Consider the following 16,896-nt stretch of genomic DNA (forward strand, 5'->3'; position numbering starts at 1 on the left):
AGGTAACTAATAAATTTTGTTGTGTCACTAGGACTTTGAGAATATCACAATAACAGTCAATTCGATGATCTTTTAAAGTGTGGCACATTTTTTTGTGTGACATCTATATAATAAAGAAAGGTCTCTCTAAAATTTCGTTCCTGTTCAGCTATGCATTTCCACACCGTTGGTCCGATCGTGATGAAATTTGGTACAGAGACTACTGATACCAGGCGGTTTTTACCAACGGCATTCTTTTTCCCCCCAGAGCCCCCCTTCATATAGCCCCCATATAAAATTCATGTTTTTTTTGACTACTTTTTGAAATTGGCGCCATAAATGTTGTGTGAAATTCACTTCTTCCCTTTACATTTTTTTTTTGATATTGATAAGTGCATGCTTCATCACAATTTTTCTCTTTCTAAAACTTGCGCGAAGCGCAACAAATCCCCGCGAAGCGGGGCGAGGTAAATTGGAGCGAAGCGACAATTTACCTCGTAATCTTAATAAAAATCAACATTGCTTACCGAACATTTGACCACACGGCACGGGGGTAGATACATGTGTACAAAGAAAACGCTATATAGACAATATTTTTTATATATAAAATGTTGATGAATAAAAAAGGAAAATAACATGAAAGACAAATGGGAAGATTTATTATTGTAAAACGCTCACGACACACTGGGACAAGACACAAAGCGCAACCACAAAAGGTGTATTTCATCGAGGCGCAATATGATTACCAGCTAGATCGCATATGGATGGAAAGAAAAGACCATTCTTTACCATCTGCTAAAAGACTGCGAAGGTTTTTTTTTATATTCCTTTACATCGCCGTTTTTATACACTAATCGCTCTCTTCATGAGATAAGTGAGTGACCCATCCTTTTCAATTGTACGCGAGACAGAGGTTTAAATTTACAACACTTTTTTTTGTTGAATTATGGTGGGCGCATAATCACAGAAATTGTGATAATAATCTTTAGAAGAACTTTAGAAGAACCTTATTATTCTCTTAATATGCGTATTTTCGATGTTATACAAAAACGACGTAATTAAGAAAAGGTAATGCTGTGGATGAATGAGCAACTTTTAGAACAGGACTTCGGTCCATAAATTAACAACTGATAATGAATATTCCCAAGAAAATATTTCATAAATTCCTTTGTTAAGGATACCCTTACGTCCGAAAAGTTTTCTTTTAATGCCCGACTTATGATGAAGGGATAATGTGGTCATCCATAAATGAGGGAAATTACGTACCTAAAGTCGTATTGAAAACTGCCTGTCCATTCAGCAATATTCAACTCTTATCTATTAGATAATTAATTTCCTTCCTATTGTCTTCTACCATTCACTCACATAATCTTCGACATACAATTTATCAGTGCGTCCAAGCGTATTACCTGCTGCTGTTTCAAACAAAATTATTTGCTGTATTATATATGTATATTTGTGAAAGTTGATAAAGGACTTGAAACTGTAAGGAAATCTGTATAAGGAGCTACACTCTTGCTACACTCTCCGCTACATAGCTCATAGATGTGATAAAGTTATAAGGATTTCAGAAAGAATCTGAAAAATCAAAGTATTTTATCGTATCGGTCTTGTCAACTCATAAATCAAATTACAATTCATGTCCACTCCAGAGGTTCATTGCTGCTGGTATCTCACCAAGCAGAGTTGAAAGATTTGTACTGGCTTTTGCTGAGGCTCGTAATCTGATTAGGGCTAATGACCATCTTATATATAGCTAAGCAAACATTCCCTGCAATTGCCACCTAATCATTCGATTAATTTCGCCACTTTGATTTACTTTTATCTCATATGTGTGGTAAAGGCGGTAAATAAACTTAATTATGTGGTAATTCTTCTGATAGCCCCAAATGGCTATTTCTTTATCCATTTAATATTGGTGTGCCTTAAAAACTATTCCGGCTTAGGGAAAGATTGATAGCAAGACAAGCTCGTCTATAAGATTTTTCTGACTTAAGGAAACATAATTTAAAATTCTCTTAAAATAATAATATTTCAGTCTTTCTTTAAAAAAAATTAAAATCAATATTTTTACAATTTGTAATAAAAATAATTCAAATACCTGCATTGTCCTTCAATTTCTGCGCTAGATAATCATCAATAATGTAGTTATCAGACACACTGTAGAGTCCCTCAATTTCCGCCTTTATCCCTTTTTCGCGAAGAATACTGACTTCTTGGGCAATTTGTGGTAACAAGTATGATCTCTTTAGAATATTCTTAATTTTCCGCATATCATACTCCTTCAGTGGTAACGTCGAAATCTCAAATACATTCAAATCAGATGGATATATGCCAATCCACTTTATACTGGGAATGGCTAAGTAGTCAGCCTGCTGACACATTGCCACTGACCCATGCCTGTATGTGAGCATTATTTCAATCCCACATGGATCCGCATCTACAAGGATGTATATGGGAATTTTCAATTCATCCCATATCCTTTTCAAGAAAAATCGCGTACACGTATCTGGGACACCCTTCCCTGTGACAAGAATAAATGGAATTCCAAGTCGACTGAAGATGTCATCTTTGAGGAATCTCTCAAATACCGTGTCCTTTTCCACAACAAGAACAAACTTGGCCGTTGTTTCCAATCGTTTCATCGCATTGAAGTTATGTGGGAGTAAGGTACCCTCCGTCACTGCACCGCAATCAATCACATCATTTGAGTCCATGATTATGCGAAGGGGACCACATACGAGACCTTTGGCTGTTGCCACAATACCCACTTCCCATGTAGAAATCTGAAGCAATGAGCACATGTCCTTAATTCCCATTTGCAGATTTCTCATGTCTTTAATCACTTGCGTATTTCGATAGTAAATCTCCCTCTTGTTGCAGACTGTATTTGTTTTAAGGAGTTTATATACTTCCCCGAGCAACACAACAATGAGACAGTAACGTCCTGCAGACATTTTGCTGTAGAAGTTGATGGTTTTTAAATTTGCTCGCTCATTTGGTTTCATTTTTACTCTGTTTTTTAAAAAATAAGACAATAAATGCATGAAAGAGATTTTATTTTAAAATTCAATTTTCGCAATTTCGTGAATATCTAAAGAATTTAAGAAACTTACATGTCATTGATAACTTCCACATTCTCCGGACGAGTGTCCCTGATATGAAAGGCAAGAGTTTTTTCACAGCATAGGTCTTCCACGAGGGATTCAACAATTTTCTCAATTCTTTCCGTCACATCAATTGATTGGGATATCTTCTCCACATCTTGTAGTTGACTAAAAAAAATATTTTGTCCAATAATTGAGCTACTTGCTGAATATTCTTCAATAGATACATTCGGGCAGAGGAATGGTGTTGCCACTGTACGTTTGGTACTTTCACATGGACCTATAGATGGAGGCGCCGGGTATGCATTCCACTTTATACTTGTCAGGAGGTCAATACTCATTGCATTGCTGCTCCATGTTATCTCTGTTGCAGCTTTCGGCACATTATCATCTTGCTTTTCCAAATACTCGATACATTTTGTCTCTGGATTCTCCTCAATTTGCTTCTCCTTTTGCTTCACGGAATTTTCTTGTGAATGCGAATCAAATGAAATTGGCGTTGAGCAAGCCTTTGGTTTGAAAACCTTTATAAATTTCTTCTGACTCTTCCTTATTCGACTCTTGTAGGCTCTTTCGTACTTCTTAACTTCTTTTCGAATTGAAAAATTACCCAAACTCTGTACTTTTGTCTGATCAAATAAATTGCATGAAGGTGTCTCTGTATGTAGTGTCTCCCTTATCATTCCATCAATTTCTAAATCATCATTATTAACCCCGTCTATTAAAATATTCGCATCAGTTGGAAACATGTTGGAGTTTATATTAAAATCAAATTCATCGTTGTCAGATTCTTCATTTTCCTGTGAAATATCATCGTCGTACATAAGTTTATTAAAAATCATTTCATCATCACTTGAAAAGGACATGATGATTGTGGTGATTTTTCGCGTCCTCCTGAAATTTTTAAATATTAAAAAAAAATAATTTGAAAAATCTTGTAAGAATGAAGGGTTAATACATTTGGTACACTTTGTGACACATAATTTTAATATTAAGATAAAAGAATAACGTTTTATAACGAATTTCTACTTTAAATTGATATTTAATCTCTCGTAACTTCATTTATTACATACATTTATGTAGTTTTCCCATTTTTTTTCTTAACGCTATTTTAATTTTAAATGCGGGTTGAATTTATGTATATATAGAAGACAAGTTCAGGTGAAAACTAAGGTACTTAAAATATATGTATGTATTTTTACAGTTGTTGAAATAAGTTCAAAGGCTTTCCGTCACAAAAAAAGATATCAAATATGTACATGACATTGTATATATGCAACGTTGAAGGATTATTATTTGAAGTGAGTCAAATAAGTAATGTTGCCTCTTACTTTTAATTGCCATTTTATAATGTACAAAATTTTTGTGAAAAAAATATGTTTTATTCTTTTCAAAGAAAGAAAAGAAAAAAAAGAAAAAGTTTTAATAATTATAGGTAAATTTTTTTTTTCTTTAATAAAGCTTGTGAAATGCCAATCAGTATACTTTGATGTAATATAAATATTTCATTATATGCTTTTTTAAACATTCCCCTTTACATGGGGAATAATGCCAAAGACTTTGCCGACAGACAATTAATTTCATTTAAATACGCTTGGCTGATTTGTAGGTTTGTATGAATCTCTAACAGAGTTTCATCAAACTTTTAATAGATGATCGTCCGTTTAATAAATCGTGATCTCCGGTGAAATATGATCAACGACCACCGAAAAACGGAAAGATACTTTTTTCCCAACATCACTCATTCTTAATGAATGTGATGAGATGAGAAAGTAATAAAGAAAAATAAAATTTCCCTGTGTGAAATTAATTTGTGTGCAAAAAGAGAAAAGAATTTTTTTGTTGAGACTTTCGCATTACATCAAACAGATAATTTGAAGACAAAAAAACTCTTATTAAAAAACATTTAAGGGGAAAAAATCAATTTAATTAATAAGTAAATGTGACTTTTCTTTTGCTAATTTTCACTTAATCAATTCAAAGCTTGTTAATCCATGTGAGTATCAAAGATGTTCTTAATTTACACCAATTAGCACTCTCATTTGAGGTGATAAAGAGAACTAAAATTGAATCACTTTCAATATTTCACGTGACGAAGTATATATCAGGTATACTCCTTTTGCCATTTTCCTATTATCAACTTGTAATGAATTGAAACCTCACATCGAACTAATCACACAAATACGGGCTTGAATTCTCTATTAGGTACACCACATTGTGTCTTGATTACATTTTAATAGACACCGCATTTCTCGTTGATTTGATTGACTATAAAACGAAAGAAAGACCACCTTATGGGTAAAAATTAAGCTGCTTTTATACCATCATATATAGCTAATTGTGTTGATTTTATTCTATCGATAAAATTTATTGGCTACTGCTTTTCAGATTCTGTGACAAATCAAATGCAATTGACTGTGTTATTATATACCTAAATTAGATACATATAAGTGGTGCCTCTGATAGTAATAGCTTTGTTTCTTGATCATACTAAAGAACTAATGTGGGAAAATCAATTCAAAAACCCTGGAAGTACACTATTGAATTGTATTAATACATAACACAAAACATTACATAATGTTTAGAGTTATATATAAAGGATCATCCACCAGCATTTTTGACGTTTTTTCAGGCTGAATCATCTTCCCACGAATTTTCGTAACTGTTGAAAGAAATCTCATTTCTATTGTATGACCCTTCAATTTGAATCAATCTCATGTCCAATTAATGCAATCTCGAATATTACTCAATAAACCTTAATATACCACAAGAGAGAAAGAAACAATTCAGATCTGACAGTGAAGAAACAAATTAAAGAATTAGCAAAATGCAATTTAACTCCCATAAATTTCACACATTAAATGCTCTTAAATATTGAGTTTAACGACAAAAGCGTTTTAATGGGTAAAAATGTGTGAAAAGCAAGGTAAAACGATAAGATTAAAATATACATATATACCTACATATATGTACATATGTTGTATATACTATATATAGTTTATGGAAGATGAGTATAAGTAAGCACTTGGAAAGCTCCTGTGCAGAACTCGTTCAAAAAACCGCTTAATTAGCATTATCTTCAAAATGTTTTTTAATTGTTTTTAATTATGGAAATTTTATAACCACACGTACGGAATATCAAATCTCATACAATCTTGATTTAATAAAACGGCATGTGCTCAAACTGGCTCATGCCGGCCATACCGGCAGTAACGCTTGTTAAAGCTGAATAAAACAGAATTTTTTCATTGATAAACCAAGAAAAGAATAAAGTATATGGGAGACTGGAAAAATGTTTGCAGTTCCTTCAATCACTGCGTTGATATGAAATCAATTCTATTAATTTAAAAATGAAATATAGTCCCAACATCCCCTAAGTCTAATCACCTAACTTTTAGTACAAAATTTCAGAAGCGTTCATAATTTTGCAACCCTGGACAATGGTGGACAACGAATGCTAATTTCGGACCCTTGTTAAATAATCAACCACCCGTACGAAAGCACACAACAAAATTACACATTATTTAGTTAAATCATTTTCACACGTGTTCAACTGCTATTTCCCACTTTTCTAAAATTCTGTATAAATACATTACAATATCTTAGAGACGCCATAAAAATGCTTCAAGTAATTTTGAGTTTGCGTTTAGTTGCCCTTATAACTATCCTTTAATTGATATACATCAGGGTATATTCTTTGAAGTGCATCTCTTTTCACTGGAGGGGTTGAATTTATTGTTGCATGAATGGTTATACGTTTTAATATGTATATTACATAAGCGATCATTTTATTGTAGTTCCTAAATGAAATTATTTCCAGACCATTCTTCCTTCGTTGTCCTTGTACATAAAATTCATTTTATGTATGGTATAACTTTTTTTTATTATTTTATTTTGAGACATATCTTCTGCTTCATGTCCAAAAATTCAAATTTTTCATGTACATTAACATGAATTTATATTTTTTTTTATATTATCCCACAATTATCACGTAATTCTTTCACTATGGCACGCTCCTAGTTTTTGACGGATCACTTCAAGTCCTTTTCAATGAGGAAGGATCATCAATAAAATGAAAAGGAATCACAACAAATCCCAAAACACCAAATGGAAATGTGATTGTCGGTGACAATCCCGGAATTTGCTTTTAGATCAATTGTGCGCACCCAAATGATCCATCATTGCAATTTTTCACACTCCTCCGGCTGTGTCATGATCAATGAATCTTCTCTATGCATTTATTATATTTTATTTCTGTTCACAAGCAGATTGTGGAATATTCATACCAGGAAGTTTTTGTCTCTTGTCATGCATCTTGAGCATTTTTTTCTCTCTCACATCTCTTGACTTTGTATACGGCAGATTGTGAACTGAACTAAATTAAACCATCATGTTTTTTTTTCTTTCAGCTACACATCAATGGCAAAAAAAGACCATTAATAGCATTTAATGTGGCACGCGAGACAATTCATTGGGGTATATAGGTATACCTGATTCACATTTGCATGGCAATGATTCTGCGATACATATTTTTAACCACGTTTACGATACATAATTTAGCATGCTCAATTGTACGCAGAACAGGCTGGAAAGCCCAATGATGCAGGTAGGAAAATTTTAAAGATAAACGTTTAAATTTTCCACATTGGAGAAATAATCACTCTTTGATTGCCGACTTCCAAAAGTTGTCTATTTGCACAAGGGTCGTAAACAGCTTGTGTGTATTATACGCTTTCGATAGGAGCAATTCGAGCGAACTTGATTTGTGCTTTGTTGTTTGGTGACGGATTTTCTCATCATCCAACATTGCAGAGCGGCGTAGAATTATAGTGCCGATGTGATATTTCCCATCACACCCAATGAACTTCTGTCAATATACAGCCCAATGTAGATAACAAAGAATATAACCAAATACGCCAATATTTACTAAAACACTACCTTTTGTGAATCTCATCCATGCTATGTAATGTGCTTTGATTTGTGTTCATCGAATTTTCAGAAACAGACGTATAGCATATAATCGAATTAATTCTAACTCATCCATTCTAATGATTATAGGCAAAAAAATCAAATTTTTTTAGATCATAATTCCTTCCTCAAAATCTGAATCATCGTCAGGTGAAATGGAGGACGTTTAGGTAGGTCCTATAGGTAATAGTGCAAGGTGGTTTAAATTGACTAAACAATAGTTTTTTTTAATGAAAGTTTCTTAAAAATAAAAATCTCTATTCTTTCGAAAAACGAACCACAACTAAAATGAAGGATCCTATGGAAATCTAAAACCGTCTATAACTCTATATTTTTCCATTTTCATAACTGATTTATATTATCTATTTTCGTTTTCTCAAAATAAATTTTAATGGTAATTTTCAAGGAAATTCTTTTAATAAAAAACTATTTTTTTATCCGGAAAACTGAATAAAGAATCTAATTAATGAGAACTTTAACCATATAACGGTAACTTTCTTTTTTCTTCAAGATTTAATTAAAAATTTTTAGTCTACTCAATGCATTTGGTGTAAAATATTTTTGGCTAGAGTGCGGGTTAGGATTTTTTCTGTGGAATCAAACTGTAGGTACCTACTTACTTCAATCACTAATATAATTCATTATAATTAAGAACATGAAGTCCCAAAAATAAAAAAAAAAATATATACATTATTACTATGTATTATTTATGTATATAGCAATCCAAAAATAGTTTCAATTAAGGGACATTTTCAGCAACGTATTCAACTTGGGAATATTGTTAAATGTGTATGGGAAAAATTGTTATCAAAAGCATTTAGGGGAGAGAGCATTTTATCCATTTATCCAACCAATAACGCTTGCGTGGATATACCTCCTACTATTGGTGTTCTCCTCGTCTTCTTCGCACTTTGGGAGGAGTTTTGTACTATTTCCCAGTGAAATTCAATGTTCAACATACAAGTAGTTATAGCATTTTCTGTTGAAACGTTAGACAGTTCATGTTTTCGACTGTATTCGGTGCCACTTAATATTTTTCCCCTCTTTTTGCCTTCTGTTTTCTCTTATGCTATGGGGTACATACAGAAAAATATATAGGAATAGCGACAGTAGTAATGCATCCAGGCACAAAATATTCGCATTCTATCTAGAATTTCTCTGTAGTTTGTCATCAACCCTCTCGGCGACTGGATGGATTTGTACCGTACAAATCTCTTGAAAAAATTTCGCGTTCTCCTGAAGCTATATAGATGTAACGAAACAGTATTCATGAATTACAGTACTTAAGTGATAAGTGACAAAAGAAGTGTTTAAGTTTTTTTCTCAATTTTTAAGAACACGATTTACATTTTAAAACCTCAAACAAAATATTTTGATTTATCAAAAAAAAAGTGAATTAAATAATTTCCACAATTAACAAATGGATTTGAAGTGAATTAGTGAAAAGAAAACTACGTAACCATTAAAAGTTTTTTTTTAAATAAATTGTCGTTGTGTTTTTTTATCTTACGCAAAAATCATATTTGCAACATAAATATTTCAATTTATGTCCATAATGCTTTTAGTTTTCATCTCAAATAAGTTTTTGTGTGTGTGTGAAAAAAATGAAAAGAGCACGAAAAGATCTCCTAATTTTAATAAAAAATCCTAAAGACTCTTTAATATTATATGTAAAACATTCTGTGATAAATTGAGTGAACATTAGTGTTTATTTTATTGCACGCGTCTTCTTCACTTTGTGACTTTGACGACTAGTAATCATTTTACAAACGGATTAATACTACAAAATATGGTCATTTTGTAAGTGTCTATTTTTTTTTAATTAATATATTCTACCATAGTCACACCACAAGACACATTCAGAGAGAAGAAAAAAAAATGTTATGAATACATTGAATAGGAGATGAGCTCTTCATGTTTCTTCTTCACCACGTAAAAGTTGAGATTGAAAAAAAACGTCTTATTCACAAAGTATTAAATTCTTTTTTTTGTGTATAAGATACTAAATCAGTAGTCAGATGAAGAAAATTAGTCGTAATAACTCAGAAGATAAATATCAACGATGAAAAACGATGCGATATTTTTCATGTCGGTAATTCTTTTAGGTAAAACCACCTAATACTGGATCTTATAGGTCTTGTACCTTTTCTATTATTTTAAACAAAATAATAATAATAAATGTTAGTATTAGATGTCTGCAAGTTCTGATGTTAAACTTTTATAATCAGAATACCGCCGCTTGCCAGTTTCTTTTCATAAATTGCAAAGAACTATGAAAAATTTTACTATAACTGTTAAACCATTAAATTTTGTTATTTAAGAAATTTCTTGAGAAATTATATAGAGAGAGTGAAAAGGATCAATAGGTACATAATAAATGAGACGCTAGTGATGTGAATTATGCAAAATATTTTTCAGACAAGTTTAAGCGTCCAAGAAGGAACAAATTAATTGTAAAAAAAGGCGTGAAAATTTTTAAAATTGAATTTTGAGATCCCAAAAGCCCAAAAAAAATCAATGGAAGTCGACTGACTTTATCTCATTTTCCCAATCTTTGAGAAAACATATTATGTTGAATAATTAAAAATAACTTTTAAAACTACTTATAAACATGAATTCTTTCTACAAAACTACGTAATAAATCCGTTTAATCTTATAGAACCAATCCCAGTAAAAACCATTTTATTGTAATCATCAATTAAGATTCAATCTTCCTTCATGTGACAACGTCTTAAAGAACTTGTCAGATTTAACTTCTCTATATTCATTCCGCAAAAACTCTCTTTTATCGTCCCCTAATGATTAGGGATTAAGTAAATTGAGTAAAGAATAGAATAAAAAACGAGTTTGACAAAACTCATAGGTGATTAAAATAAAGCAATATTTCAAGTGAAAAATGGACCACACACCCGTCCGATATTTATGCTGCTCACCATGAAGAGACAAACTCGATGAGAATCTCCATCTCAATCGTGTTAGACATCGATAACACTAAATCTGATGTGTTTTCTTAACCACTTTGTGATATATCAATAAAACGTGTGTGGACAAAATAGGGCGTGAAATGAGTTTTTCTAAATTATTGGTCATTTAGTTAGTCGATAGGAATCTACGGAGTAAAGGTAACATAATCTGAAAGATTCACAAATTGATTTGAATTTTAAATAATCCAATACAAAAGAATAGAACAGCTTTACGTCTCCAAAGAGTTCTTCTTGTATATACAAGAAGATCATTAAGAGCATATTTTTCTATTCATTTAAATTCAATATCTTCTTTTTGATAGAGAACTCACAACGAGATGAATGAAGAAAAAAAAGTAATGCGAACTATCTCTTCTTTTCTTCTTTTTTTTTCAGACAAAACTATTCCCATTTTCATGCTCAAATGTCATCTTTTTTTGCCGGAAATTCGACGATGATCAGCAAAGAGCGAATGACCAAAGATTGGGATATTAATGATACAAATGTACCCATTATCAGTGATTCTGATTTCGATGATTTCTGCGAATGGGCAGACGGGCATGTTCGTCTTGTGTATCCGGTGGGGAATGAGGATGCAAAGAAGCACACCTCCGGATGGGCAATGCGCAACACCAACAACCACAACGTGAACATCCTCAAGAAGAGCTGTCTGGGTGTTCTAATTTGTTCCGCGGGCTGTGTACTACCGCACGGTGGTCGCGTACACCTACGCCCTGCGATATGCGACAAAGCACGCAAAAAGCAACAGGGGAAACCTTGTCCGAATCGCGCTTGTAAATCGGGCAGATTGGAGATACTGCCCTGTCGTGGCCACTGTGGCTATCCCGTGACGCACTTCTGGAGGCACACGGAAAATGCGATTTTCTTCCAAGCTAAAGGGGTCCACGACCACCCACGCCCGGAGCCAAAGAGTTCCAGTGAGACGAGAAGAAGTCTCGGCAGTGGACGAAGGGTACGGGGATTGGCAGTTCTCCTTGCCAGGGATGCTGCCCTTGGCAACAAAGTAAGTCAATGTAATTGAAAAATTGTTTCAGGACTAAATTTTTTTCTGTTTCCTTCCCACAACAGCTTCTCTCGCTTAGACAAACGAAGAAATCACCAAAATTGCACAATACCGACATCATGAGACCACCACCGCTTATCCCTGATTCAAATATAGGTAATAATGATTAAACTTACCGGAAGAAAATTAAGATCTTTGTTCTAAAACTTCCATTAATCCCGTAAATGTAGTTGTAATTAGAATTGCGACAATTGCAATATTTAATAAAATGATCCGAAGTGCACAGCGAAGCAGTAATTAGCTAATTCTCTGTGCGATCTAAGTTTACGTAAATAAATCAATTAAATAGAAGTGAAAAGTATAACATAATCATAAAACGTCCCTAAATTACCTTTTGAGCATACAAATTGAATAGTAGCAGCATAAAATTCACCATACCCGCCAACAGAAAACTAAGAAAAAGCGCGCTCAAATAATCCCGCGTCTTTTTCACTGTGAAGTTAGCTGCATGTAGTCTACCACAATTCCGCGCGAATTTAGAAACCATTCATGCTTTTTCATCTTTTTCATTCAAGGCTTTAATAAAATGAATTCTTTCAGGTGACTCATCAACCTGCCTGTGTCCTACACCAAATTGCTCCTGTCGCTTAATGAGTAATAATCTCAGTCAAACTTCCCAGTATCCTTTTGCTCAATCCTCCTCGCAATTTGGCTATGCAGAATCATTTGGATTAGCCACATTGAGTCATCAGCAAACGCAGCAGCAGCAATTGAACTACTGGAATCATTCACAGAACCAATTTTCCGGTGCACAATTCACTGAAAGTGGGAAATTCTACTCAACCTACACAAGTGATTGTTCCATGGAAATAAGTTCGCACAATCAAATGAGCGGTGATGCGACAAATCAGCAGGATTTGTATCAATTCTCACCACTTTCGGGGGATCTTTTCCAGCCGGAGGAAATATTTCAGCTGGATCAACCACTAAAACCTCCAGGAGGGGTGAATAATTCAATATCCCCGCCAACATTCCTTGATCTCGGTAGTGGTACAATCCAGCAGCAGCACAGAGGTATATTTCCCGATGAAGAGAACACCAACAATAGCTCCTCAAGTCGCAACAATGAATCTAGTCCACATCAGTACGAGTTGAGAGTTTTCGGGCAGAGCCACTTCAACAACAACAACCATCAAATGCATACTGAATACTTTTGTGATCCATCCAGTAGCAATGATCCCCAGCAATTTATCCAGTACGATGCTGACATGCGATTCGCTAAATCCGAGAATTATGCATCCATATCCGGTGGATATGATGCGTCTAATGGGACGACTACCGGGGATGGGTATCGCATAAAGAAGCGATATGTTGATGAAATGGAAAAAATGAATATTTATGCACAGCCACCAATTACTCCATCATTGGAGAAGAATTTGGAGGAAAGCAGCTCAACATATTACCATGTATCCTCTTCACAGTATCCCTATGCTGCTTTTCAAGCTTCCGAATATGATGCAACAAACTCCAACAACAATCACATGGCTCTATCCTAAGAAATAATCTCAAAAAAATGAAGTGAGAATGTAAATTAATTTTAAAAAAAAATGCAATTTCTATAAAAAAGTAAAAAATGTAAAATAAAATTTTTTAGGAAAAGAAGAATTTTAACTTAAAGTATCTTAATGATTTTTCAAGAGGTTGCCTTTAAATAAGTTTTGGATTAATTTTATTAAGCTTAATTGCACATATCCCTTTTAATTTTCTCATTTTATATTTAAACTTGAGATATATTTGTAAACTACATCCCTCCTATGGAAGAATGTAGATGACTGCCGGAGCTAAACTATAGTGTCTATCCCACATTACAAGATATTAAATAAAAAATAATATTAAAAGAAAGCTCTGAATGGGATAAGCTTTTTTATAATTTTTATTATTAATGCCAAAACTTAAAGCTCTTTGACAAAAAAAAGGAGTGAAAAATGAGTCTATTTTTTCAAACAATAAATACATTTTATTATTTATTATTTTTTTGTGCAAAAAATGAGTGTTATTGCAAAATTGAGACAATATTTTTTGAAAAATTGTACATAGAAAATTTTTACAGTTGATTCACCAAATTCGTGAAAAATATGAAATTTTTGTTTTTAATTATTTCCTGAATGCTTAAAAATATAAAAATTTGTTGAAATGATTCTTACAATTAAAAATGACTTAGGGGAGAATGGTCCAATTTGGATCTGAAACTGTTCAAAGGAAAGGCTTAAAACGGTCTAGATTTTAAATCTTACCCATTTCATGTAAAAGAGACTTAAAAAGACACTAAAAGGTCCGAATTGAGCGATTCTCCCCTACTTATTATTATGGCTATATAATGAATGATAGATCAAATTGGGATTTTAATTGTATTTCATAAAATCCATAGTAAAAATGACAATGCAAAAACCGAATAAAAAAATTTAAAACGAAACATAAATTCAGCGTGTAAGGAAATGAAATAAATAATACAATTATCATACGAATGAATTTTATCTGTAATTCTTTACCTTGTGTATAACGATGTCTAATGATCTCATTATATAAATAAGTTTACAATAAAAGATTGTATCGCTTATGCGCAAATAATTATCCAACGTAGAAGAACTTTAAAGGAAAAATTTATCACTTCTTTGAAATTTTTTTTTTCATAAAGGATTTTTCTTCTTAAAATCCCCTAAAATTTTTATTTACACCACATTACAAGAATTTTTCTTTTTAAATTAATCACATCATGAAATTTATGTAACCTGTTGATTTTCTTGCGTTTTCTGCTTTAGCCTCTCTTTGGCGCGCTTTTTCTCTTTGAGTTTCTCCGTTTCATACTGATTCATGTAGGCAAGAAAGATTGTCCAGATGAGACTACCAAAAGCAACAAATGGAACTCTATTTCGCTCTGGGATATAAGCGAAATTTATTGTTTGAAATATTGGCCAATAGCAGATGGCAACTCTCCATGCTTGGGGTACTTTTACATAAACTTCTTCCATTGCTTGATTAACTGTACGTCCCTCCAGGAGTGGCATGAAGAAGAAGAAGCTCACCATAGCGGATGGACCGTAGGTAACTTGCTCAATAAGGGCTTTCTTAATTCCTGACTTTAAATTCGTTGCTGGCCACAGTCTTGATGAGAATCGTACCCACATATAAAGAGTTGGAGCCACAAATAAGGAGCCATAGACTGAGAATGTTAAGCACTTCTTGTAGTCATACGTATCTGCAAGAGAATAAGAAGAAATAATAATTATCAATTAATAAAAAAAATTTTAATAGAATTTAAATAATTTTCAATTTCTTCTCGAAATGATTTTAATTCTTTATTAAAAGCGCCAAAAGCACCTCTCGGTATATGTATGTAGTAGACACTACGTCATTGATCGTCATTGATGATGATAAAGAAAACTCATGGTTACGTTCCTTCCATTCATTGAAAAAATCAACCTGTATGTACTACAATATCATAACATGTGTTCAGCATGTCACGAAACACGGGATCGGAAAATTACTAAATACGCGTAGTTTATAGATAGATAAAGCAATAAAAAACTAACCCCATCTTTTTCCTGCAATTGTTTGCTGAATAATCGAACTTGTTGGCCAAATGACACTGTATGCAATCATCCCCCGCAAAATAGGATACTGCGAGGTCACAAGTTTTAATTTCCTCAGAAACATCCTCATCTTCAAGGCCCTTGGATTTGACTAAGGTTTTGTATGCAATTTATAAAACGAAGGTCAAGATATCATACTAAATTTGCTATTATTAGTAAAGCTCTACTCTCTTTAACACTTCATTTATGTAATAACTTTAAAATATAACATTTTTGGCACAATTTTCCTAAATTTTCATTCACTAAGGGTCAAAGGATTTTCATTGAGAAATTTTTTAACTATCAACACCACTTGGATAAAGATTCTTTTAACTTTTAATTCGAACAAACTTGAATTAGCTAATAAGTTTACGAGATTTCGTGTGCCATATACGTAGAACTACACTACCCTCAAAAAGTTTCTGGGCAAGCAAAAATGGGAAATTTTTTAAGGTAAATAAATTTCAAGTGGCTAAATCTCCAGCAGTGGTCAACCAATTTTCAAAAACTTATTAGAATATTTCTCACCTTTCCAAAACTGTTAAATTTTGTGAATTTTTTTTCTTAGCAGCCATTTTGGTAAACCTAGACAAAAGCTTTTTCACAAATTTTAAATTTGATCTCGGCCGCTAGTGCACCGATTTTGGCAAATAGAGTATCGTTCGAAAGATAATTTAATTTCCTCTTCAAATCTGGATAATTTTTGAAAATCGGTCAAGCGGTACGGTCGTGGCAGCCATTCTAATGAACCATAGTGAAAAAATACATTTTTGAGGATATCTCCGGCTGTGGTTGACCGATTTGAACAAACTCGGATTACAATGATAACTAATTATGTCCTCTAACTTTAAAAAAAAATCATCCCGATCCGTCACGTAGTTCTTTTTTAATGTTTTTTTTTTAATAATAAGTACACGTCATTCATTGCCTTTTAAAAAAAATCAGTCAAATCTATCAAGCAGTTCTCTTGTAATGTAATTTTTAGTGAAGATATGACCGCGTTTGCTATTAAAAATACCTTATTTTTGCTTGCCGGGAAACTTTTTTAGGGCAGTGTATATTATTGACATCAATGACATTAATGATTGTTTGTGTCTCTTTTTAACATGTAGTGTTTCTATATCGCAGCTTAAAATATCAGTTATCGTATGCTATGTACATAGCACATACAGTGTGTGCTGACAATTCGTGCTAAGGTTTTAAATTATTAAACTTTTTTTTTAATT

The 16,896-nt window shown here is 32.9% G+C and overlaps 4 protein-coding genes across 4 annotated transcripts in view; 1 reads left to right on the forward strand and 3 right to left on the reverse strand.

The window, feature by feature from the left end:
* The window catches only part of LOC129790342 (clavesin-2-like), an 891,203-nt gene that overhangs the window by 457,279 nt on the left and 417,028 nt on the right, over positions 1-16,896 (reverse strand). The window lies entirely within an intron of this gene.
* On the reverse strand, positions 2,073-12,297 carry LOC129790210 (meiotic recombination protein SPO11). The gene is made up of 3 exons (XM_055827598.1): positions 12,218-12,297; positions 3,096-3,980; positions 2,073-2,994 (listed from the first exon to the last, which is right to left on the reverse strand). The coding sequence occupies exons 2-3, from the start codon at positions 3,950-3,952 to the stop codon at positions 2,073-2,075; spliced, it is 1,779 nt and encodes a 592-aa protein (XP_055683573.1). The 5' UTR covers positions 3,953-3,980; positions 12,218-12,297.
* LOC129790223 (uncharacterized) lies at positions 9,401-14,490 on the forward strand. The gene is made up of 4 exons (XM_055827621.1): positions 9,401-9,854; positions 11,414-12,041; positions 12,107-12,197; positions 12,642-14,490. The coding sequence occupies exons 1-4, from the start codon at positions 9,844-9,846 to the stop codon at positions 13,595-13,597; spliced, it is 1,686 nt and encodes a 561-aa protein (XP_055683596.1). The 5' UTR covers positions 9,401-9,843; the 3' UTR covers positions 13,598-14,490.
* On the reverse strand, positions 14,555-16,076 carry LOC129790395 (mpv17-like protein). The gene is made up of 2 exons (XM_055827878.1): positions 15,632-16,076; positions 14,555-15,297 (listed from the first exon to the last, which is right to left on the reverse strand). Exons 1-2 carry the CDS (start codon positions 15,759-15,761, stop codon positions 14,822-14,824), a joined length of 606 nt encoding a protein of 201 aa, XP_055683853.1. The 5' UTR covers positions 15,762-16,076; the 3' UTR covers positions 14,555-14,821.

The sequence above is a fragment of the Lutzomyia longipalpis genome, chromosome 2 (genome assembly GCF_024334085.1).
Source record: "Lutzomyia longipalpis isolate SR_M1_2022 chromosome 2, ASM2433408v1".
Classification (NCBI taxonomy): Eukaryota; Metazoa; Arthropoda; class Insecta; order Diptera; family Psychodidae; genus Lutzomyia; species Lutzomyia longipalpis.

Bases quoted from the DNA above. Each gene is read 5' to 3' on its own strand.
- LOC129790223 (XM_055827621.1), top strand. The intron at 12,042-12,106 runs GTAAGTCAATGT...TTCCCACAACAG, and splicing joins ATGCTGCCCTTGGCAACAAA to CTTCTCTCGCTTAGACAAAC. The intron at 12,198-12,641 runs GTAATAATGATT...GAATTCTTTCAG, and splicing joins TATCCCTGATTCAAATATAG to GTGACTCATCAACCTGCCTG.
- LOC129790210 (XM_055827598.1), bottom strand. From the start codon at position 3,952: ATGTCCTTTTCAAGTGATGATGAAATGATTTTTAATAAACTTATGTAC. The intron at 2,995-3,095 runs GTAAGTTTCTTA...TTTAAAAAACAG, and splicing joins GTGGAAGTTATCAATGACAT to AGTAAAAATGAAACCAAATG.
- LOC129790395 (XM_055827878.1), bottom strand. From the start codon at position 15,761: ATGAGGATGTTTCTGAGGAAATTAAAACTTGTGACCTCGCAGTATCCT. The intron at 15,298-15,631 runs GTTAGTTTTTTA...ATTCTCTTGCAG, and splicing joins AATTGCAGGAAAAAGATGGG to ATACGTATGACTACAAGAAG.